This window comes from Prionailurus bengalensis, chromosome A1, assembly GCF_016509475.1.
Source record: "Prionailurus bengalensis isolate Pbe53 chromosome A1, Fcat_Pben_1.1_paternal_pri, whole genome shotgun sequence".
Taxonomy (NCBI): Eukaryota; Metazoa; Chordata; class Mammalia; order Carnivora; family Felidae; genus Prionailurus; species Prionailurus bengalensis.
In genome coordinates this window covers 15754346-15776794 of record NC_057343.1, presented here as the reverse complement: position 1 = coordinate 15776794, position 22449 = coordinate 15754346, and the positions used below count along the sequence as shown (strand labels likewise).

The window sequence follows — 22449 nt, the reverse complement described above, 5'->3', positions numbered from 1 at the left end:
AGAAGCTATCTCAACAAGAATGTTTTTATTTTAGGTAATGCATGTATTAGTGCACTAACATGATACTACTTCGTATTGACCGCAGCATAGATTATCCTGTTTATTCTCAGTGTTACCACCTTTTAATCCCTTAATTAATGTTTTACTCTTCCAAATTATATCTTAAACCTTGGTAAATATACGGTGCTTAGTTTTTAGATAATCTTACTGTCACTGTCTACCATAAAAATGAAACTGAGCCCCAAAGCTGATGTTTAAGACCAGAAGTAGCTACTTGTGTTTGTTTAGTAGTTTGTTTTTTAATCCAAAGAATTACTGTGTAGTTGAGTTTTTCTTTTGTAGTGCAAGTTTAATGCTTTGTCTTATTCTCCCACAGTGGAGCCCAGGCTTTGATGAGTGGTTCAAACCCTATGCTGGGCTGTAACACTGGTGCCATAACTCCTGCAGGAATAAACCTGAGTGGCCTTCTACCCTCAGGAGGTCTGCTACCAAATGCATTGCCCGGTGCAATGCAGGCAGCTTCTCAAGCAGGTCAGAATATTGGAAATAATAACCTCTAAAAAAATTAAAGTATATGCTAATATAAAAATGTCATTATAAGCATATTGTATACACTTAATGTGCTTATTTCTTGAAGCATTATGTCGCAGATATTTCATTTTAAAAGCCCTTGAAGTTCTGATATTTGAATTAAAAACCATTTAACAATTCTGTGAAAAAACATGGTAAGTTTCTACAAACTCGATCTGCCTTCCAAACATAATAAATTAACCGGTTGCCTTATTGTCAGTGTAGTCCTATTCCAGGTAAAAGAAATACACTTTGCAAATTAGGTTGCGTGAGAAAGGCAACAGGGAATGGCAATAAAAAGCCCAGCTTCTGGAGCCAGACTGCCTGAGTTTGAATTGCAGTTGTGCAGTTTACTAACAGTGTAATCATGGGAAAGTCACCTCACTTTCCTTCTTAATAAAATGGGGAATAATTATTAATGCCTTGCCTCAGACTTGTGAAGATTAAATGAGTCGATACAGATGATGGACTTAAACTGCCTGAAGCACATAAGCATTCAAAAATATTTTTTGTCCTCATCATACTTAGTAATAGTTTTATGTCAGCAGTAGTTATTGCTATTAAATGTCCTGGGAAACAGTTGTAACGACTTATAGTATTTTTTTTTAATTTTGAAATTACTTAATTTTGAGAGGGAGAGAACCTGCAGGGGTGCAAGTTGGGGAGGGGTGAGGGGAGAAGGGGTGGGCAGCATCCAAAGGTGGCTCTGCGCTGACAGCAGTGAGCTCGAGGCGGGGCTCAAACTCATGAACCATGAGATCATGACCTGAGCCAAAGTAGGACGCTCAACTGAGCCACCCAGGTGTCCCAAGTACTAATTTTTAGTGCTGTTTAAAAGGACATGTTGTAGTATCTTGGAACAATCCAGTTTATTACTGCTGACAAAAAATTTAGCAGGAAAAACAAACTTAAGAAAATTTTATTCTGAGTTGAGAAGTCAAACCCAAAGAATGTAAACAAGGTGACACATACTGCTCTGATTTCCTAATTCTAGCTGGTGATTTCATTTTAGTGTTCATAAATGTTTCTTTAGTGGCAGAAGCCCTGGAAATGGAATCAAGTGTTGAAATTAGGATGTTTATATTTACATATACTTCTACCAATTAGTTACACGTGGCTCCAGATGTTAACCATGGGGCCTGAAAGAAGTCACTTGTCTCCCTCAGTTTCATTGCTCTAAAATGGGAGTAAAAATATCTAACTTCAGATGGTACTTAAGAGAAACTAATGAAGTGATCTGAAAGTGCCTTTGGTAAGCTATTAAGCATTATACAGAGGTGATCCATTTTTAAAAGAAGTTATGTCCTATCTTTTCATGAGAATCTATAGTATATCAATACTGTAATATTTTAGAGTGATTATGCACCTTCATTTTCTTATACAAGGCTTTGATACTATTGCCTGTGAATGTCCTGCCTCATGTCTTTTTTTAATGCAATTGTCTGCTTTAGAGGACTAGATACATTTTAATGAGTGTTCAATTTGGTATATTTTGTTAGCAGAATGTACACATACTTTGAGAGCATATGTGGCCCACAAAGCCTACTGAAAAAGTTTGCCAATCCCTGCTTTATAATCTGCTCTGTGTTGCCTCACAGATTTTTGAGAATAAATTCAGAATAGCAGAACATTGTTTCCTGACTTTCAGTTTTGAGCCTTATACACAAAATTCAGTGTTCTTTAACCTTATTAATATTACCATTTATACTTGAAAAAAAATAGCATTTGGGTTCTCAAAGATAGGATTATTACTGTATATGCGATACTTAGCATGAAAGAATTTAAATATATGTCAATACCTGAAATGTTTTTCTGTAACAGTGATAGTTTTATTACGCAATAGTTACTACTTTCTCCAGCCAAAAGTCAAAACAGTAATAAGGAAGTTATCATTTGTGAAACGATAGACTACAGAAATGCCTCGCTTTATTGCATTTTGCAGATACTGCATTTTCTTTTACAAATTGAAGGTTTGTGGCAACCCTGCATTAAGCAAAGCTGTTGATGCCATTTTTCCAACAGCATTTGTTCATTTCATACCTCTTGGTCACATTTTGGTAATTCTTGAAATATTTCAAGTCTTTTCATTATTAATTGCATTTGTTACAGTCATCTGCCATCAATATGACTCGTTGAAAGCTCGGCTGATATATTTTTCGCAAAATATTTTAATTAAGGTTTGCACCTTGTGTTTTTAGACACAGTGCTGTTGCCCCTTTAATAGACTATAATATCAACATAACTTATATTCACTGGGAAATCAGAAAATTCATTTAACTTGATCTAATGCGGTATTTGCTATTGCAGTTTTACTTCCAGACTACTGCAGTGGTCTGGAATTGAACCCCCAATATCTCAGTTATGCCTATAAAATGTACATGTGGTGCTCCATAGTGATGAATTTTTTTGTTGTTTTCTAACATTTTGAAACTGTAGAAAAAATAACCACATCTATGCAGAAAGTACTTAAAATGTTATATTCCTATACACTAACATATAAAATATTTTGAAGTGTTATAAAATTTTAATTCCCTGTTCTAACCATGAGTTTCATTTAACAGGTGTTCCATTTGGTTTAAAAAATACTTCAAATCTCAGGCCCTTAAATCTACTCCAGGTAAATGTGAAACACTTTTTGATTGAAGCTTATATACTTTATATCTTTTTTAATGATGTATGTCTGATCATATGAGCATTTGAAATTTTGAAGTCTGTTTGAAATCTTCTAAGGGTGTGGTTAATTGTTGTTCTTTTTGTATGATCACATGGAAAGTGTATAAGGAGAAAGAATCTGTATCCTGTATACCCTGCTCACTGGTTCCAGCACCCTGCCTAGTCAACTACCAAGGACTACACTTGCCTACAATAGCAGTAATCAATATACTTAGAAAATAATTCCTCTCTCAACAGACATTTTATGTGTACATTGTATGTATGACTGTTTGTTTGAAGAGAGATTTTAAAATAGCTATTTGTTCTTTCCTAAGTAGAATATGATTGTTTAGCACAGTGCCAGGCACTTAATAGTCATTCAGTAAATGTGTGTCTAATGATGAGGCGTTACTTACATGTTGTCAGTGTCAACATATAGATATTGAAAGTGGAGAATTCAGTACACATTGTGAACTTAGAATATTCTGGGTGTTACGCTAAGTACTTGAAGGATGAAGTCCAATATAAAGCTACCAGGTTGGAAAATCAATAGGATTATCTACAGAGAATTTTAGATTTAGATTCTAAATGTCTGGACACAAAATGGCGGAGTTTTGGATTATTGGGAAATAAGAGAACCAGACAAATCAACCCAACCTGGTATTCAGGAATAAGAAACAAATCAGGAAATGTATTTTAAGCCAAAACTTAAAAAAATATTTCTTACACAAGATGCAGACAGTGTATTTACAGAATGTAATCACATTGGTTTATTTAGCCAGCTTTCCTGCCTGCATATTCCTTAATAGCACTAATAATAAGGAACAAGGCCACTTTATACGTTAATTATGTTTTGCTACATTTATTACCTGACATAGGAAGGAACAGTTGGCTTAGGCTACGTTCAAATTTCCAAATTTGTCTAACGATGAGCTGTACTGGGTTTAGAGATTTTGACTTACACTTTTTTTTTTTTTTTTTGACTATGCAGATCTAACAGTTCTATAGTTGGGTATTTATTTGCTCAGACTTTCTCATAAGGACTTCAGTGTGCTTACACAGTAGTCCCCCATTATCCACAGGAGATAATGTTTCAAGACCCCCAGTAGATCCCTAAAACATGGATAGTACCAAAACCCTGTATATGTTGTTTTTTCTAATACATCGTACTGTTAATGTTAAAGATAAAACTGTCAGGTATTTTACCAACAAAATGGGTTTATTTGGGAATAACAGAAAATTGCTATTTGGGCCAAGCAAGCTATGACAAAACCATAGGCAAGTTCAACAGATGAAGGAGAGGAATGTTATTTTATGATGGAGGAGGAAGTTGGAAAGGGTTGTTTTGAATGAAGTCCAAATGAGAAAAGTTCAAGGTAATGACAGCTTCTCATTGGATGAGTTTCAGGGTGGTTGATTTCTTTTTTTTTTTTTTTTTTTTTTTTAATTTTTTTTTTCAACGTTTATTTATTTTTGGGACAGAGAGAGACAGAGCATGAACGGGGGAGGGGCAGAGAGAGAGGGAGACACAGAATCAGAAACAGGCTCCAGGCTCTGAGCCATCAGCCCAGAGCCCGACGCGGGGCTCGAACTCACAGACCGTGAGATCGTGACCTGGCTGAAGTCGGACGCTTAACCGACTGCGCCACCCAGGCGCCCCAGGGTGGTTGATTTCTTGTAGGAGATGTAGTATGCATCCCAGTAACTGTCACTGATAATTCTTTCCTGTTGAGGATTCTTTTGTTGGGGTCTTATAATTGACAATCTTCCTATAAATGACATTGAGCCTCCTAACTCTAGTTAGGCTTCCCTTTATTTTAACAGTTCCTACAATGAAGTTTAATTTATGAATTAGACACAGTAAGAGATTAACAGTAACTAATAGAACAGTTACAATAGTACAGCGTACTATTAGTTATGTAAATATGGTTCTTCTCTCAAAATATTTTATTGTACTGTACTCACCCTTCTTGTGATGTGAGATGATAAAATGCCTATGTGATAAGATGAAGGGAGGCGAATGACATAGGCATTGTGACATAGCATTAGGCCACTTTTGACCTGACCATATCAGGAGGCTCATCGGCTTGTGGACTACAGTTGACTGTAGTAACTAAAACCGGGGAAAGCAAAACCATGCATAAACGGGGACTACTATAACTTAAACCCCTATAGAATAAATGGAAAAACCATTTGTTTCCTGATGCATTTGGAAACCATAGTTTTAATTTTTAACATGGAGTTTTCTGGGTGCTTTAACAAGTGCTTTGGGGTGTTTGGTTTGGTTTGTTTTTTGGAGTATTATAGATAATGTAATGACAGCAACGAGTAGTACCTCCAAACTAAAAATATGGGTATCTAATGCACTTCCTTTGCAGCTTTGAAATTCCTTACTGTGTTACATAAGAATCCATGCATGCTGGGTTTTCATAAAGCTAGGACAAATTAAAGAAGTTTTCTTAATGTGTGTCTCTGATCATCACTAGTTTTCTTTATACTTTGTAGTCATTTGATGCTGTTTTATATTGATGTGTAAGAAGAGTTCAATGTATATTTGGATAGCTAACTATTAACCTGAAGCAGATAAATACATGTTTGAGATTACTTACATATTTGAGAGCCCAAAGCCGTAGCACTTAGAAATTTTTAGATTTTCTTTAAAGGCAGGGATATTGGTTTGGTTTGGTTTTTGTTCACCTGTTTTCTTCAATCAGAGAAAAATGCCTGATACACAGTGAATGTTCCAAAGTATGTATGGAATAAAGAAATTTAAATAATATGAAATCAGCTAATTAGTTCTTCTTCAATAGCTTCCAGGTGGTTCACTCATTTTTAACACTCTGCAGCAGCAGCAACAGCAGCTTTCTCAGTTTACGCCACAGCAGCCTCAGCAGCCTCAGCAGCCCCAGCAGCCCACCACTTCCAGTCCTCAGCAGCCAGGAGAGCAGGTATGTACTTCCTAGCCCTCCATTGGCTTTGTCTTACAGAACTGCCAACTTTTTTTTTTTTTTTTTTTTTTTTTTTTTTGGTATATTTCAGGCATATTTGATGTGCTTTTAGTTCAAACAAACAGTTCTTACTCTGCTTTTCTTTATTAGCAGTACTAGTGATGAGTTACTGGGTGCCTATTTCAAATCCTCTTTCTGCTCCTATTGCCCATGCACTTTTGCCCAGTCATCAATCTTCTGTGTACAGTATTTTTTGTCTCTGTTGGAATAGAGATGTCCCTATTATTATGAAGCTTAGGGCAGAGGGAAGAGACACACAAATAAATATTTATATGTTGTTAAACAGAATGAGATTGAATAATAGCTGCAGTAAGTTAAATTAGGAGAAACTACATGTTTTTCTGAACCTTTGCTGTACTTTGGAATGATCTGGGAACTAAAAATACTGATTTTTGGGTCCTACCGCCCCAGAGTTTTTCTCTTAGTGCACAAAGATTACCCAGTCAAGTCTTGGTTGGGTAAAAAGCTCATCCTCTAATAGACTCTCAGGAAGGGCACATTCAAAACAATTTTTCTTTATTCTTTAACTCATGAAGGATTACTTGGCTGGATAGAAAAATTGATTTGCATTTGTTTTTTAATTGTGACAAAATACACGTAATACATAATTTGCTGTTTTCAGTCATTTTAAATGCACATCTTTAGTGTTAAGTATACTTATATTGTCACGCACCAGTCTCCAGAGTATTTTCATCTTGCAAAACTGAACCTCTGTGTCCATTAGACAATAATTCCCTAATTCCCTTCCCAAGTCCTGACAACTACTTTCTGTTTCTCCATGTTTGACTGCTGTAGACAGTATTTGTCTTTCGGTGACTGGCTTATTTCACTACTGTCAGGTCCTCCAGGTTCATCCGTGTTTTAGTGTGTCAGAATTTCTGTACTTTTTAAGGCTGAATAATATTCCATTGTGGAATTCCATTGTGGATATTCCATAGATCTCAAGATATCTGTACACACCCACACACACATTTTGTTTCTTCCATCTGTCAGTGGACACATGAATTGCTTCCATCATTTGGCGGTGATAAATACTGCTGTGAACATGGGTGTACAAATAGCTCTTCAAGTCCCTGCTTTCGGTTCTTGTGGATAATCCCCAGGAGTAGGATTTTTAATTTTTGAGGGACCTGCACACTGTTTTCCATAAGGCTATACGATTTTATATTCTCCACAGCAGTGCACAAAGTTTGTTTCTCCACATTCTAACAGGTTTCAACACTTGTTATTTTCTGGGCTTTTTTAAAATAGTAGCCATCCTAATAGATATGAAGTAATCTCTCCTTGTGGTTTGTGTTTCCCTAATGATTAGTGCTATTGAACATCTTTTCATGTATTGCTCTCATCATTTATATATCTTCTTTGGAGAAATGTTTACTCAGCTCCTTTCGCCCATTTTTTAAATCAGGTTTTTTGGGGGTTTTGTTGTTCGTGAGTTACAGAAATTCTTATTAATCCTTTATCAAGTATATAATTTGCACATACTTTCTTCTACTCCATGGGTCGCTTTTTCACTCTTTTGATTGTCTTTTGATGCCCAGAAGTGTTTAATTTTGTTGTAGTCCCCATTACCTATTTTTACTTTTGCTGCTTGTGCTTTTGGTATGTCATATTGAAATCTTTGCCAGATCAAGTGTTGTGAAGCTTTTAAGTTTTCTTCTGAGAGTTCTATAGTTTTAATTTGTTGAAAATGCTGCCCACTGTTCACTTGCTTTGTAGGCTTTTGGAAAGTCTGGCACTAGTTACAATTACCTTGCTGTTTGTTGTAAGTTAACTGCAGAATATTGCCTAGAAACCCTGAAAATTTGTTTTTATGTTTAAAGTCTGAAACTGTCAGAATTTATCTTTCCATCCTTTCCTATGGGCCCTTTTAATGTGTATCTTTAGGTCTTTATTTCTGGAATAATTTCCTGCATTGTAGTTTTAATTTGCTCCTTTTTTTCCTAGTTTCTTAAGGTAGGAGCTTAGATTATTGAGTTGCAGCCTGTCTTTTCTAAAATAAACAGTGTTATAAATTTCTTTCTCCAGTAGTGTTTGAGCTGCTTTCCAGAAATTTTGATGTATGTGCTTTCATTTTCATTCATCAGAGTATTCTCTAATGTCCCTCATGAATTCTTTGTTAAGTCCATGGGTTGTTTAGATGTGTGCAATTTGATTTCCACATATTTGAGAATTTTCCAGATAACTTTCTGTAATTGCTTCCTATTTTAATTCCATTGTGTTGCAAAAACATGTATTTTTCAGTTCTCTCAAGTTTTTTGAGTTTTTCTTTTTGATGATCTTGTGGTTTTTGTCTTACAGTTCTGTTTAACACTGTAGGGTGTTTTTAGGAGAAGTTGTGCTAGTTGGGTGGAAGTTTTGGGGAGTTATATTTGGGGAGTTTTCCTTTGTTTTAGGATAGATTTGTTATAGAAGTAATGTAATCTGTTTTCCTTATTCCTATTCATTTCATGAGCAGAGTTCCAAGTTCAAGAGGGTCCTCTTCTGTCAGTTCTGTGCTCTTCTGTGCAGTATCTAGGAAAGTCCCTTGAAGATAAATGTCTTAACAACGTTTTTGAAATGTTTGAATTAATGTTGTTTACGAAAATGTTATTTCAAACACTATTTTTGGTGGTACCAAAGTCTTTCAGAACAAAAGTTTTTAGTTTTGGTGATGTCTGAGTTATCAGTTTATTTCTTTTATAGACTATGCTTTATGTATTATGTCTAGGAATGCCTCACCCCACCCTAGACCCCAAAGATTTTCTCCTGTGTTGTCTTCTAACACCTTTATAACTTTTCATTTAAATCTGTGATCCATTTCCAGTCAATTTTTGTGTCAGGTATAAGACTTAGGTCCACATTGGTGGGGGGCAAAGAGGGAACATTGTCCAATTTCTACAGCACTGTTTGTTGAAAACGCCATCTTCATAGGTTTACTTTTGCACCTTTGTAAAGATGTATTTGCATGGCTCTTTGTGTTCTCTATTCTTTTCCACGTATCTATGTTTCTGTCCCTGTGCTGGTACCACACTGTCTTGATCTGTGTAAGCTATATGGGAAATCTTAAAATCAGGCAAAGGTTTTCCTCCTATTTTGTTTTTCAAAATTGCTTAGCTATTCCAGATCTTTTGCCTTTACGTACAAATTTTATTTAAAAAAAAAAAATTTTTTTTTAACGTTTATTTATTTTTGAGACAGAGAGAGACAGAGCATGAACGGGGGAGGGTCAGAGAGAGAGGGAGACACAGAATCTGAAACAGGCTCCAGGCTCTGAGCGCGGGGCTCGAACTCATGGACCGCGAGATCATGACCTGAGCCAAAGTCAGACGCTTAACTGACTGAGCCACCCAGACGCCCCTACGTACAAATTTTAGAATCATCCGGTCTATAGATAAGGGGTGGGGGGGCAGGGGAGGAAAAATGGGATTTTTAAAGAAATTGAATTTAAACCCATACGTCAGTTTGAGAGTGACTTTACCATCTTTACTGTGTGAATTTTCTAGTCCATGAACATGGAACTGTCTCTACCTAAGCCAAAATCAGCTACCTTTCAGCATATAAATCCTATATATGTTTTGCAGATTTATACCAAAGTGGGTTTTTGTTTTTCTTTTTTTGAGTTGTAAATGGTAGGTACTTCTTTAAATTTCAGGTTTCCACATGTTCACTAATAGTATATAAAATTTATTTTTGTATGTTGATCTTATATTCTGAAATCTTACTGAACTAACTCATTTATTAGTTTTAGGAGCTTTTTTGTAGATTCTTTATGATTTTCCTTTTAGATAGTCATGCCATTTGCAAATAAAGACAGTTTTCTTTTTTGTCTCTTTATTTCCTTTTTTCATTGTTATCATTAGAAATTCTGGTACTTAAAAAAAGAAAAGAAAGAAATTCTAGAACTACATTGCAAAGAGTTTTAAGCTTTAAAAAATAGTTTCGATGAAGCTTTATAGAAAGCTTAGGAATTATTAATACAGCATCAAACAAACCAATAAAGAATCAATTCTGGGAAATTAGGTTGTTTTCTTTTTTTTTTTTTTTTTGCTTTCAAAATATGACGACATACTGGAGTGCCAGTAGTAAGACAGCATGTGACTCTTGATCTTTGGGTTATGATGTCATGCCCCATATTGGGCATAGAGCTTATTTGAAAATTAAAAAGAAATAGCACATCTTTATTCTTGCTAATTCTAAATATGTTTGAAATATTTTTTTATGTTATTCTTTTTACAAGATGTAGTCTTAATGTTGGTATTTTTTCTCATACAAGAAAAAAAATTTTTCACTGATTCAAATTGTTTTTCTTTCTGTACAAGTCATGTATCATTTTTTAATTCAGGGTTCTGAACAAGGTTCTACCAGTCAAGAACAGGCCTTATCTGCTCAGCACGCTGCTGTTATTAACCTTGCTGGAGTAGGAAGTTTCATGCAGTCACAGGCAGCTGGTTGGTATCTTCATACCTTCATATGTTGAATTTACTAAAAATAACTGATCACTTAGGGATCTCACTCAGTATTTTAATTTTCCTTCTGTTACAAGCAGTGACTGGGGAAAAAATATATTCTATTTAATGCATGAACTATTAAGTCAATTGATAGCCGTCTGAGTTTTTTTTAATTTGACAGTTGATTAAAAGTATTTTTACCAACATACATTAACAGCAGTTGTGTTTTACTCACATTACAGTTTGTTAGCAGAATTTTATACAGTTACCCAACTTACTAGGAAGCTACCAAAGCTATTAAGTCTTTAGTTCTTCTGAGTTATTATTGAGACTGCATTTTTCTCGATTGCATAATCTTTTGAGTCATTTTGGTAGCTTGCAATTGCGTGAATTAAGACTTAATGGTCAGAAATAACTTTATAAGCCACTTTTACCATCAGTTAAAAAAAAAAAGTTGAGATTATCCTAAATAACTGTTCACCACTTCTGGCAATAAATGGTGAACCAAAGATTTACCTCTAATGAAAATATCTTGTCACTTAAAGACAGTAATTATAACTTTGCATTTAATTAAAATCATGAAGCCACATGTGTAAGTAACCTATGATAGAGTTTGAGTATTGAGTAAATGAACATACCATCAACATTTCGAATTGTCACTGGGCTCACTGTCCTATCTATATACAACTCCCAGTGTCTGAATTTAGAGTAAGCAAGGTCTTACATAATGTCCTATTTACAGCTGGTGAATTTCCAGATGGAAATTTGTGACCATAAACCTTTTAGCACCCAAGTTATAAATTTCCTAAAATGGCTGTCGTATACATTATTGGAAAGAATCTAGGCTGAAAAATCATGGGAATGTTTGTAGCGTTAGCCCTGCCAATGATTACTTTTGATTACCTTTTGGCCTGGAATTTCATCTGTACATTGAGAGGGTTGAACTGATTACTCTGGCCCCACTCAGCTTGGAAAGAAATGGAATAATGAATGCAGTCTCAGTTAATCACCATTGTTAGTAGTGTAGTCTAAACTCATTGCAGCATCTTTTGTTTAAAGCACTGGTCCACCAGTTTCATCAGACTAGTAGATTGGACTTCTCCCACCCCTTTTCCTACTTCACTGACCATATTTTAAAGTACATACTGTATTTTACATTTTACAAGAAAGCCTTCTCAACAAAATAGCACTAATATCAAATTTCATTGAAATTTAAGAGGGATACAGTGCTTTGTCACATGGGCACTCCCTTCCCTTTCATATCCAGGAGATTTTATAATCAGTGGTACCCTCAACTAACAGGAGACTATACTAAATTTATTCTGAAATGTCTGTGATTTGATACTTAAGATTAATCATACTGATAACTTTTCTATTATTTCATTTTCTGTGTTGTCCTTTTCTAACCCTGGTAGCCTTCAAACTTTTTGACTGGCCTGCTTTCCCCTTCTCCTCTCTGTAGTGTTGTCTCAGCTTGGCTCTGCCGAGAACAGACCTGAGCAAAGCCTTCCTCAGCAGAGATTCCAGCTCTCCTCTGCCTTTCAACAGCAGCAGCAACAGATACAAGTAATCCAGCAACTTCACTCTGATTACATTTTTAAAGATACTCTGCTCCAAAAGTACCTTAACATACCTTTAGTTTTATTTTACTGTCTTTTAAGACTATAAGGTAGTAGATAAATAATTTAGCAAATTTTACTTGAAAGTCTGACATTTTAGCTAGTCAACTTGGAGCACGGAACATAATTTGTACATTTAAGCCATACTCTTCCTAATTTAAAATCTCTCATGAAGTGCTGGTGGCACAATAACCTACATTTTGTAGTTTCCAGTAGATTTTGAAACAGACAGCTGTTAAGTGCCAAAGGTTAACTTTTTGATACTGTACTGCAGAAAAAGGCAAGTATACCAGTGTTCCTGTTAGTAAATGTCATACCTGTTTTAGGAAAATGTTATTCCAGGATTGTAGGAAGTCAGCGTATTATAGTTGATTCTCTGGTATGCAGGGTGGTTTCATATTGCTATAAACTATCCTACAACAAAATAGTGTAACTGAAGTTGCTGAGTTACTACAATATAGACTGGCGGGGCAAAGTAACAGAAATATTTTTAAAGTTTACCAAGAACCATTTTTAAAGCCCTCAGCAGGCTTCTGTGCCACTGGTGCTGTTTGACTGTGCATTGTCTCAGTGTGGTATAGTCCCTTTTCGTTATCTTGGTGCTTTCTCCCTTTCAGTTTTGTTGTTTTCATCTCTCAGGAAAAGCACCTTTCCATACCTGCCTACATTTAACGTAACTTGACTTTTTTCTCCCTCCCTTCTTCAGCAGTTGCGATTCTTGCAGCATCAAATGGCTATGGCAGCAGCAGCAGCACAAACAGCTCAGCTACATCGTCATCGGCATACAGGCAGCCAGTCAAAAAGTAAAATGAAGAGAGGCACGCCAACCACTCCAAAATTCTGAGTCTTGCTTTTTTTTTCTTTTTTAAAACCATTAAGAGCATTGAATCAAAAGGATTCTGAGTTTCTACTTCATTTTTTTGGTTTTGTTTTTTTTAAATGTCAGTATTTTACATTGCTAGATGTACAAACTTTATACAGAAGCACAACCCTAGCATTTTTAAGTAAAAACAGGGAGATGGTTTAATGAACCATTAGGGTTGGTTTGCCTAAGTTACTGCTTTTTAAAAATGGTTTCACTGTACATAATACATGTGGAAGTGACCTAAGAAATACTAGAAACATCTTTCAGAAGAATGTAGTTTGATATTTATTTAGTATAAAAGGTTTGTGCACAGTGTAACAAATACAGTTTTTACAAATCCGTTTTGAAAATGTGGTGGTGGTTTATTTGGGTTTCATACTCTTAATTACTTCATCCATTAGCTTTTTTACTTCTTTGTGTCTGGTAACTGCTCGGCTCATACAGTCCTGAAGTTTAGCTCCAGTCAGCCCACTTCCACCTGAAAAATTGTTGTGCCAACACTTTTAAGATGTTTTACTTATAAAAAATCAATATCAAGTTATAAAACAAAAAATTCAATGATGCAAGCCAGTGAGACTGTCTCAAGATTTGAGGTTTTGTTTTAACAAGACCTGCAAATGATTCTGATGCATACCTTAAGAACCATGGTAGACATATATATAGAAATGTAAGGAATTTGAGATAACCAAGAAACCACAGTAATTTGTATTAGCAAACAACAAAACATTCCATTTGGCCCTCTCTAATACAAAGAAGCTCACATTGAGTTTTTACTTTACATGTTAAAGGACTGAATGGGGGGGGGCGTGGAGCACCTGGGTGACTCAGTTGGTTAAGCATCCTTAACCAACTTCAGTTCAGGTCATGATCTCATGGTTCATGAGTTTGAGCCCCGCCCCACATTGGGGCTCTGTGTGCTGACAGCTCAGAGCCTGGAGCCTGCTTGGGATTCTGTGTTTCCCTCTCTCTCTACCCCTCCTCCACTTGCACTCTGTCTCTCAAAAATAAACAAAAAAAAAAAAAAATTAAAGGACTGAATGGAAGGAACATACCTGGTTTGTGAAGACAACATAGTTTGCCTTCCTCATCCATTACTACTGTTAAGGTTCCTGTTGCCAGATGTTCCTCCTCTCCAGTAGGGTCAACTATGAGCAGAGTGCTATTTAAAAAAAAAAAAAAAAAGTATAAATTATCAATCCACGGAACAAATTTCATTTGCAAAGAATAAAATCACTACTTGCCTTTTAGCTTAGGTATTAATGTCAAATACAAACACTAGAAGAACTGTTAGGAAACCAGAAAAGTTAATAGCAACCTAATATTCTACTACTTGTTAGAATCTTTAATACCCGTAGTAAATACAGAAGGTAGCCTAAGGTAAATCTGTGAAATAATTGAAGGTTAATTACACAGGAATAAGGAAATCGAGGAAAGGTAGGGAGAGCTGAAAGTGTAAGTGTTAGCTGATAATTCTGCAGGGACAACAGCTATAAATCTAGGTGTCCAAGGCAAACTAGGATGTATGGTCAGCTTAGGCACTTCCTGAAAAGTTAGAAAGCTGAGTAACAGTCCATAATTACCTTGAATACACAATATTTTTAGACATTTGATTAACTTACTCATCAAATACAGCAAAAGAAGTTGCAACTGGATGAGTTCTAATATTCAAGTAACTTTTCTTCTTTAAATTAACTTCTGCTAAGGCAGTTTCTTCATTTATAGTAACTTCTGGTAGCTGTACTAGAAAAGGCAAATATGTGAAGTAAATCACTGTAGTTTAATAAATACAGCTTTCTATGCTTTGTTAATTCACTTTTCCCTCATTAAGTTGTCTAGAAATACTCTTTTTAAAAAAATTATCTTAGGACAATTAAGGTAAATTTAGTGGATATAAACATGGTTTTTAATTTAGAAACATCACTAAATTTTAACAAAAAACCTTTAAAAAGTTTATTGATAACGTTTAACAGAATATCCTGATATATAAAAAGGAATATATTCCCTTTTATTAAAGTTGCTTACCATTTTTTAAAGCTGCTAACAAAGCAAATGTACAGGCATCCAAGATGTTCCCATCATAGTCCAGGCAAATGATATCACAGTACAGAACCCAAGAAAGCTAAAACAGAGTTTACAGAGTGTAAATTACAGCCTTCCGGTGGTTAGAACATGGTATTTCAACTTAAAACCACACAGAACCCTTGGGTAGACCAGCATGGCTTGAAGTACACAACCAGTAACCAAACATAGTAGACAGGTCTGGTAAAAGCTGGCATTTAACTATCAAGCTGTCAGGTAACAACATCTACATTTCCATCAAGGGCTACAGAAACAAATTAGCAGATGAAGGAAATGCTTTTGAAAGTTCCAAATGAAACCCAAAATGTACTTTCCCACAAATACAAAAAGCCTCTACATCCTACTCAACTTAGTTCTAACTTTTAAACAGACTTAAAATTTATAGTGTAGATTTACCCTAAACACGTTGGCTGATCAGATATTAATACTCTATATGGAATAAACAGTGGACTAATTATGTGTTAAAAGTTACCTCAGCTCAAAAAGTAGCTCGCAATCAGGTAATAAATTGTCGATTTTTTTTTTTTATAAACCACATAGTTTATTTAGATGTTACAGAGTAAGCCTGATTTTTTTTTAAGCTTAATTCCAGCTTAAGACATTCATATCTGAGGCCACTGTGGTCTACTATTTTAATTCCCCTGTTCTCTTCCCACAACAAACAATTCAGAATTAATAAAACCTCATAGCTTCTTTATTCATCTTACCTTTCCTGGAGAAATGCATAAGTCCTCTTTCTGAATTATCTGTGAACTTGATTTAATAATAAAGTACAATAAATTAAAGGTCAACAATTATCTGAAAATGAATGACAGTCAAATGTTATAATGATCTTACTTTTCAATGACATCTGCAATGAACTGGCTAGCCACTTGGGCCTCTTCTCCAGGAGGTCCAGACCGAAATCTCGACGAACACAGAGGTGGTAGATCCACATTAGGAACTGAAAGAAACACTGCAGCTATGAACTAAACTTCACCTCTGGTTTATGGAAGTCTTAAAGACATTATTAATCCACTGCAAAGGTGACGGTGGTCAAAGCTAGGATTGGCCAAGTGGAAAACACTGTAACACATCATTTCGTTTTTGGTCTAAGATTCTTAGGCTTAGATAAAATAAAATTTACATTTTCCAACTTTTTTTCTCACACAAATAATACCAAAAAAATACAAAGCATCTATTAAGGCCTCAATCATCCTAAATCCTTCAGAAAAATATTTTTAACAAAATACTTCAATCTGTAACAGTACATAGCACTCTACTCATTACCCAGCTGCCTGCATTTTTAAAATGTTGGTTCCTACCATAAAAAACAGATGGTCGAAGGCAAGAAGAAAATTGCATAGTGGTATAAATGAATCTTTATGGAAACATAAACGTTTGTAATTGCAACTCTCCTAAGATTTTTATTTTCTTGGTTGACATCTGAATATATAAACAACTGATCATAGTTGAAAATTTTACAGAATTCTCTATCTTGCTATTAGGCTATCTTCTAAATACAGAAAACTTTTCAGCAATGTCTGCTTCATGTCTATGTATTTTTGAATCATAAATTTTCTTCAGCTCAACTACTAGGACTTAACATTAGCATTAAGATCAGAATTAAATGTGTTAGAGTATTTGTATTAAAATTACAAAACCATTTAACTTACCAACATATCCTTTATCAGGGGCATCTGTTGGTGGTGCTGCAAATTCCTATAGAAGCAAACACACTTCCTATGAAAGATGCTACTGAAATTGTGAAGACAGTTTAGCAATCACTTGGAGAACCCTTCAGCAAAGACCACCTTAGCTAGTTAACTACAAGAGCATCTACTATGCTTTGGGAGTCATCAGGCTACATGGACACTGGAGCCAATCCTCACATTAGGTCTACAAGATCAAAAAGCAGGATGACATAGCTGCCTACACTCTAGTGCTACCAAAATTACCTGGGCTCAAAATAATAATAATAATAATAATAATAATAATAATAAAATTACCTGGGCTCTTTATAAATACATATTGAGTTTCTGCACCACCCTCTTCCAATCATTTAGTAACCAAAAACTCAACAGTGCAGTATACTGGAAAAAGTACATGCTTTGGAGTCGAAGTTATATCTAAGCTCTAGTTATGATATGTCCCTGGACAAGTCACTGAACCTCATATAAATGATTGTTTATCATTTATGATTGTTCATGAATGTTCTCAAATGATTGTTCTCATGATTAAACTGGTAATTTTGTAATAAAGCACCTAATTTAAGGTGCCTGGAACACAACAGGTACTCAGTAAATAGTAGCTCTTACTCCCTCAAACTTTTCTTTTGAGCAATTTCAATTTGCACAGATTAAACGGCTAACAGGAGGTCACCAAAAATCCCTTTCTCGACCAAATTCTTAAAAACTTAAAAGCAGTGAGGATTTAAAAAACTGTTTCATTTTATTTTATTTATTTTTTTTTTTTTTTAAATTTTTTTTTTCAACGTTTATTTATTTTTGGGACAGAGAGAGGCAGAGCATGAACGGGGGAGGGGCAGAGAGAGAGGGAGACACAGAATCGGAAACTGGCTCCAGGCTCTGAGCCATCAGCCCAGAGCCTGACGCGGGGCTCGAACTCACGGACCGCGAGATCGTGACCTGGCTGAAGTCGGACGCTTAACCGACTGCGCCACCCAGGCGCCCCAAACTGTTTCATTTTAGAGGTGCCTGCATGGCTCAGTGGATTAAGCATCTGGCTCTTGATCTCAGCTCAGGTCGTGATCTCATGGTTCATGGGTCTAAGCCCCACATCAGGCTCTGTGCTCACAGCGGAGAGCCTGCTTGGGATTCTGTCTGTCCCTCTCTCTCTCTGCCCCTCCCCCACTCATTCTCTCTCTCCCTCTCTCTCAAAATAAATTCCAAAAAATAGTTTCATTTCAGTCCATCTGACAAATGTTCATAAAAGTCATTAGACTTTCAGTATTATCAAAGGTGAAAGCTCTTGGAAAATGAAAAATACTAAAAAACTGACAGCTGACTGCCTAATCAACAGAATTATCAGTGTAAATTACAATCTAACAAGTATATGAAGCTAATTTGGTAATTCAAATCTCAGTAAGATATATCAAACCTACCGCCTTAATTCCACAAATTACTGTAGTATTTCCCAGCTTCACTAAAGCAGAACCATCTGCAGTACTAATTGAACCTGGAAAGATAAGCAAAATGAAAGAGTTCACAGAAAGTTTTCCTTTTCTACATATAATTTTTCTTGCTATGTATCTCAGTTTCTTATTAAAATGTATTCATACCTCAAGCCCTTTTTAAGTACTGTAACTATTTAAAATTACTGTTTTAGGAATTATTCACCTGTCCTTGAATTTGAGTTAACCATTTCGTTCAGTCACAGAACTGTTGTACAGATAAAAACCTCCTAACACAAAATAATAGGATTCCCTTAGATATAGAATTTGGCTGAAATACTGTTTAAATGGCTCTGACTAAAACTTAGGAATGTCAGACAGGTTAAACTGGAAAATTCTGTGTTTGCAACAGAAAGTTTAGTAAGTATAAGACATACGAGAAAACCATGTCTTGTGGGGCATCTGGGTCGCTCAGTAGGTTAAGCATCAGATTCCTGGTCTCGGCTCTGGTCAATCTCATGAGATGTTGAGCCCCACATCTGGCTCTGTGCTGACAGCACCTGACAAGGCAGAGTCTGCTTGGGGTTCTCTCTCTCCCTCTCTCTCTGCCCCTCCTGACTCTCTCTCTCCGACATTAAAAAGAAGAGAAAAAAAAAAAAAGAAAACAGGGCACCTGAGTGGCTCAGTCGGTTGAGCACTGGACTTCAGCTCAGGTCATGATCTCGTGGTTGGTGAGTTCAAGCCCCACACTGGGCTCTGTGCTGACAGCCTGGAGCCTGCTTGAGATTCTGAGTCTCCCTCTCCCTCTACCCCTCCCCTGCTCACACTCTGTCTCTCTCTCTGTCTCAAAAATAAACATTTTAACAAAGAAAGAAAACCATGTCTTGGAGATTTTGAAGGAAGGAAAACTTCAAATTTTAAAAAGATCAATTGAGACGATAGTTTAAAAAAAAAACTTTACAAATAAAAATACTAGCATAAAAAAAAACACAAGAAAAATACTGAAGCAACTTCATTCTGAGAACTGAAAATACCTCACCTATGTTCACAGTTGTGGTTCTGAATTCACCAAGTTCTCTTCCATCTGGACGGCAGTTCTCTTTCTAAATAAACACATTTACATGAAAGGAGATTACATCTACATTTGTATTTTACACACACCAGGGAAAACACATTAAGCCTCATTAATTCATATAAGTCAATTTCCAAAGAGGCACCTGATACTGTTCTCAAAAGATACAATACAACCTGTACAAAACCACCTTTACTCACCAGAAATCTCCTGTAATACTCCAGGGGTTCCACAGTTCTGAAACATGGAATCATATATCGAGGTAAGTTAATGAATTTTAACATAAATCCCGAAACTGGCAAAGATCTTAATGTGATCATGCAGCATAAATCTCCCCAGTTTGTAACTAAGTTTCTTTCATGAATTCTGATGTTTACTTTGCCAGCTAGGACTCTTCCCGTAGCAATCACACCCAACTGCTGTCCTTAACTGTACCTTAAACAATCACAGGTTGGAGCCCAAAACCTTTGGACATCTTTAATACATCCAGCTGTTAAAATATTAGTAATGTCAGTTTCGCTCCGAGGCATAAGAAAAAAAAAGTATTCGCACTATCCTGTAACTGAAATTTAGCATGTTCTTCAATTATGACTAGGCAATAATGAAATGAATAATGAATTATGCCTTCATTAAAATATTAGTGCCTGCAACTTTAACAACCAGATTAAATGTTTTCGTTTTACTTTGGAGTTGTCGAAGGTTGTGTGCCAACTCGTTACTTTGAAATTCCAGTTGTTACTATACTCCCCACTAGATCTTGTTTAAGAAAGTTAATTTCGAAAAGCATATATTTATCACTCTATCAAGAACTCAGAGTTTATACAAATAGAAAGAAAACTGTGTCAACATAATTGTTTTCCTTTGGAATCGTCTATATCTTATCCATTTAAAAACTTGACTCTGAGGACAACAATCTACAGGCTTCACCACACTGGCACAAAAGAGGCTTAAGTAAAACCTTCCGAACAAGGCACAGTCTTTAGAAATCAATCAGGGAGAGGGAGAATAGGGTGGTATGTGGTTCTGATACAACACTTTTTAAAAGATTTATGACGGTGTCTGGTGGGGCCGCGCGTCCGCTACACAAGCGCTTGCAGCCGATACTGAACTCTGTACACAGTCCCTTCCATCTCCCCTCTCACTGCGGGAAAGCCCGCTTTCCCTTCACTACGACCACCTCCAGGTCCTTCCGCCCGTCGCCTGCTTCCGTTAGAAAAAGGAGTGGGAAAATGGCAGGGTGGCCTCCAGGTGAAAAAATCCCAGCGAAGGGTTAAAGGAAGCCTCCATCCGCCAGGGTACAAACACGCGCCCGCGGGCCGCCGACACTCACTTGAACCCGGCCGCCATCTTCCCGCCCGCGCGCGTGCGCCTGCGCAGAGCAACGCCGCGCCTCGCGACCGCTCGCCTACACCGCCTCCAAACTTTCGACAAGGACGCCTGCGCTCTCGTCCCACTGCCTGAGACACAGCCGGCTTGGCGCGGGTGGTTCTCGGCCCACCTTGCTTCGACCTTCTCTGTCCCGGCAACGCCCCTAGGCTTCTTCTTTCCCTTGGACGCGTTTTGACGAATCTGCCATCAGAGAAGACGAGAGTGTATCTTTCTAGAAACAGTCTGGTAGTTCGAGAGTTTAAGAGAAAACCGACCCTACTGCCAGGAATTGAGTATTAAGAGTGGAGCATTATTCCAGAGTGTCTGTGTCCTTTTCCCGCCTCCGTCTTAGGCTGGGCCCTGGGCTTGCCCCCTCCCAAGCAAAGGGCTCCCGGCTCTAGTTACTGGAGAATTACATAAACTTCCTGTGCACTCACTATCCGCACCAGGTTATACTTTTGCAGGTCCCGGGAGCAGGCTCCAAAGGAGTGGCTTGTGTTGCGGCTCAAAACCTCCCCCTCCCTCCTAGGTAGGGTTGCCGGACAGGGTACAAGACATCCGATTAAATTGGAATGTCAGATAAACAAAGAGAAAATGTTTTTCTTAAATATAATTCACTGTCAAATTGGCTAACGTACAGTGTGTATACCCCAAACAATACATGCTATTAGTTGTTACCAGGGGCTGTGGGGGAGCAAAGAATGTTTTAGAAATAGATGGCGGTGATGGATGCAGAAAATTGCGAATATAATTAGTAACACTAGTGTACACTTAAATTCGTTAAAATGACAAATTTTATGTTGTATCAGTTTTTTTAATTGTTTTTAATGTTTTATTTTTGAGACAGAGAGAGACAGAGCGTGAGCAGGGGAGGGGCAGAGAAAGAGCGAGACACAGAATCCGAAGCAGGCTCCAGGCTCTGAGCTGTCAGCACAGGGCCCGATGTGGGGCTCGAACTCACAAACCGGGAGATCATGACCTGAGCCGAAGTCGGACGCTCAACCGACTGAGCCACCCAGGTGCCCCTATGTTGTATCAGTTTTTAAAAACTCGTGTAATATACCGAAACAATTTTTAATGGGTGGGTTGTATGGTGTGCGAATTATATTTTAACAAGTCTGTAAAAAAAAAAAAAACTGTTCATTGCTTATCTGAAACTCAAACTCAAGTTAGTGGACATCCTGCATTTTTACTTGCTGATTTTGTCCACCATACTGTGGAACAGAGGGCCCGCCTCCACAGCTGACCCGGGCTCCCAAGAACTACATGTTCTTCTCCTCGCCTTGCCGCGAGAGGGCGCTGTGGGCGGCGGGCGCCAGGCCTGCGCGGCCCCTCTGCCGGCTGGAGGCGGGGCTGCACCGGGGCTCTTCCGCGTGTGTGTAGGTACTTGGTAGGGCGGGCGGCGACCTGGGCATGGAGGATGCTTTCGCTGGTGCTGCAGCTGGCGGTGCTCGGCGTGGCGCTGGCGGCCGCAGCCTTGATACTGGTGAGGAGAGGGATGGGGGATCGCCGCGGGCCCAGGCTCACTGCTGTCTTAGAGACTCGGCCGGCACGCATCTCCTCTGCATTGCCCAGTCTTCGCCGGGTCCCTTTCCACCAGGCTTCCCGCAAATCTTGACCCGAGGATTCCTTCTCCTAGAATTCTGCACACCCTTTCTTCCGTATTTATTTTTG

General features: G+C 37.3%; 3 protein-coding genes across 53 annotated transcripts in view; 2 read left to right on the top strand and 1 right to left on the bottom strand.

The window, feature by feature from the left end:
• Positions 1 to 13494, top strand: part of SUPT20H (SPT20 homolog, SAGA complex component) — a 44025-nt gene extending 30531 nt beyond the window's left edge. For 26 of the 50 annotated variants that reach the window (XM_043577447.1, XM_043577415.1, XM_043577189.1 and 23 more), the window contains 6 exons: positions 377 to 531; positions 3132 to 3187; positions 6033 to 6170; positions 10555 to 10660; positions 12123 to 12226; positions 12986 to 13494. In XM_043577447.1, the coding sequence (XP_043433382.1) occupies positions 377 to 531; positions 3132 to 3187; positions 6033 to 6170; positions 10555 to 10660; positions 12123 to 12226; positions 12986 to 13123 (697 nt within the window). In that variant the 3' untranslated portion in view covers positions 13124 to 13494. The remainder of the gene's footprint in view (positions 1 to 376; positions 532 to 3131; positions 3188 to 6032; positions 6171 to 10554; positions 10661 to 12122; positions 12227 to 12985) is intronic. The other 24 variants (XM_043577530.1, XM_043577353.1, XM_043577363.1 and 21 more) reach the window with 1 other exon arrangement.
• Positions 13406 to 20817, bottom strand: EXOSC8 (exosome component 8). The gene is made up of 11 exons (XM_043577603.1): positions 20738 to 20817; positions 19608 to 19644; positions 19375 to 19438; positions 18327 to 18400; positions 16879 to 16924; positions 16061 to 16166; positions 15931 to 15976; positions 15167 to 15263; positions 14764 to 14884; positions 14197 to 14303; positions 13406 to 13622 (listed from the first exon to the last, which is right to left on the bottom strand). The coding sequence occupies exons 1-11, from the start codon at positions 20752 to 20754 to the stop codon at positions 13507 to 13509; spliced, it is 831 nt and encodes a 276-aa protein (XP_043433538.1). The 5' UTR covers positions 20755 to 20817; the 3' UTR covers positions 13406 to 13506.
• Positions 20818 to 21769: 952 nt separating this feature from the next.
• The window catches only part of ALG5 (ALG5 dolichyl-phosphate beta-glucosyltransferase), a 43097-nt gene continuing 42417 nt past the window's right edge, over positions 21770 to 22449 (top strand). Inside the window, exon 1 of one of the 2 annotated variants that reach the window (XM_043577139.1) lies at positions 21770 to 21794. Coding sequence is in view for 1 of the 2 variants with exons in the window: in XM_043577131.1 (XP_043433066.1) it covers positions 22196 to 22261 (66 nt within the window). In the remaining variant the exon portion in view is untranslated. Of the gene's footprint in view, positions 21795 to 22129; positions 22262 to 22449 lie in introns of those variants that run through there. The other variant, XM_043577131.1, reaches the window with a different exon arrangement.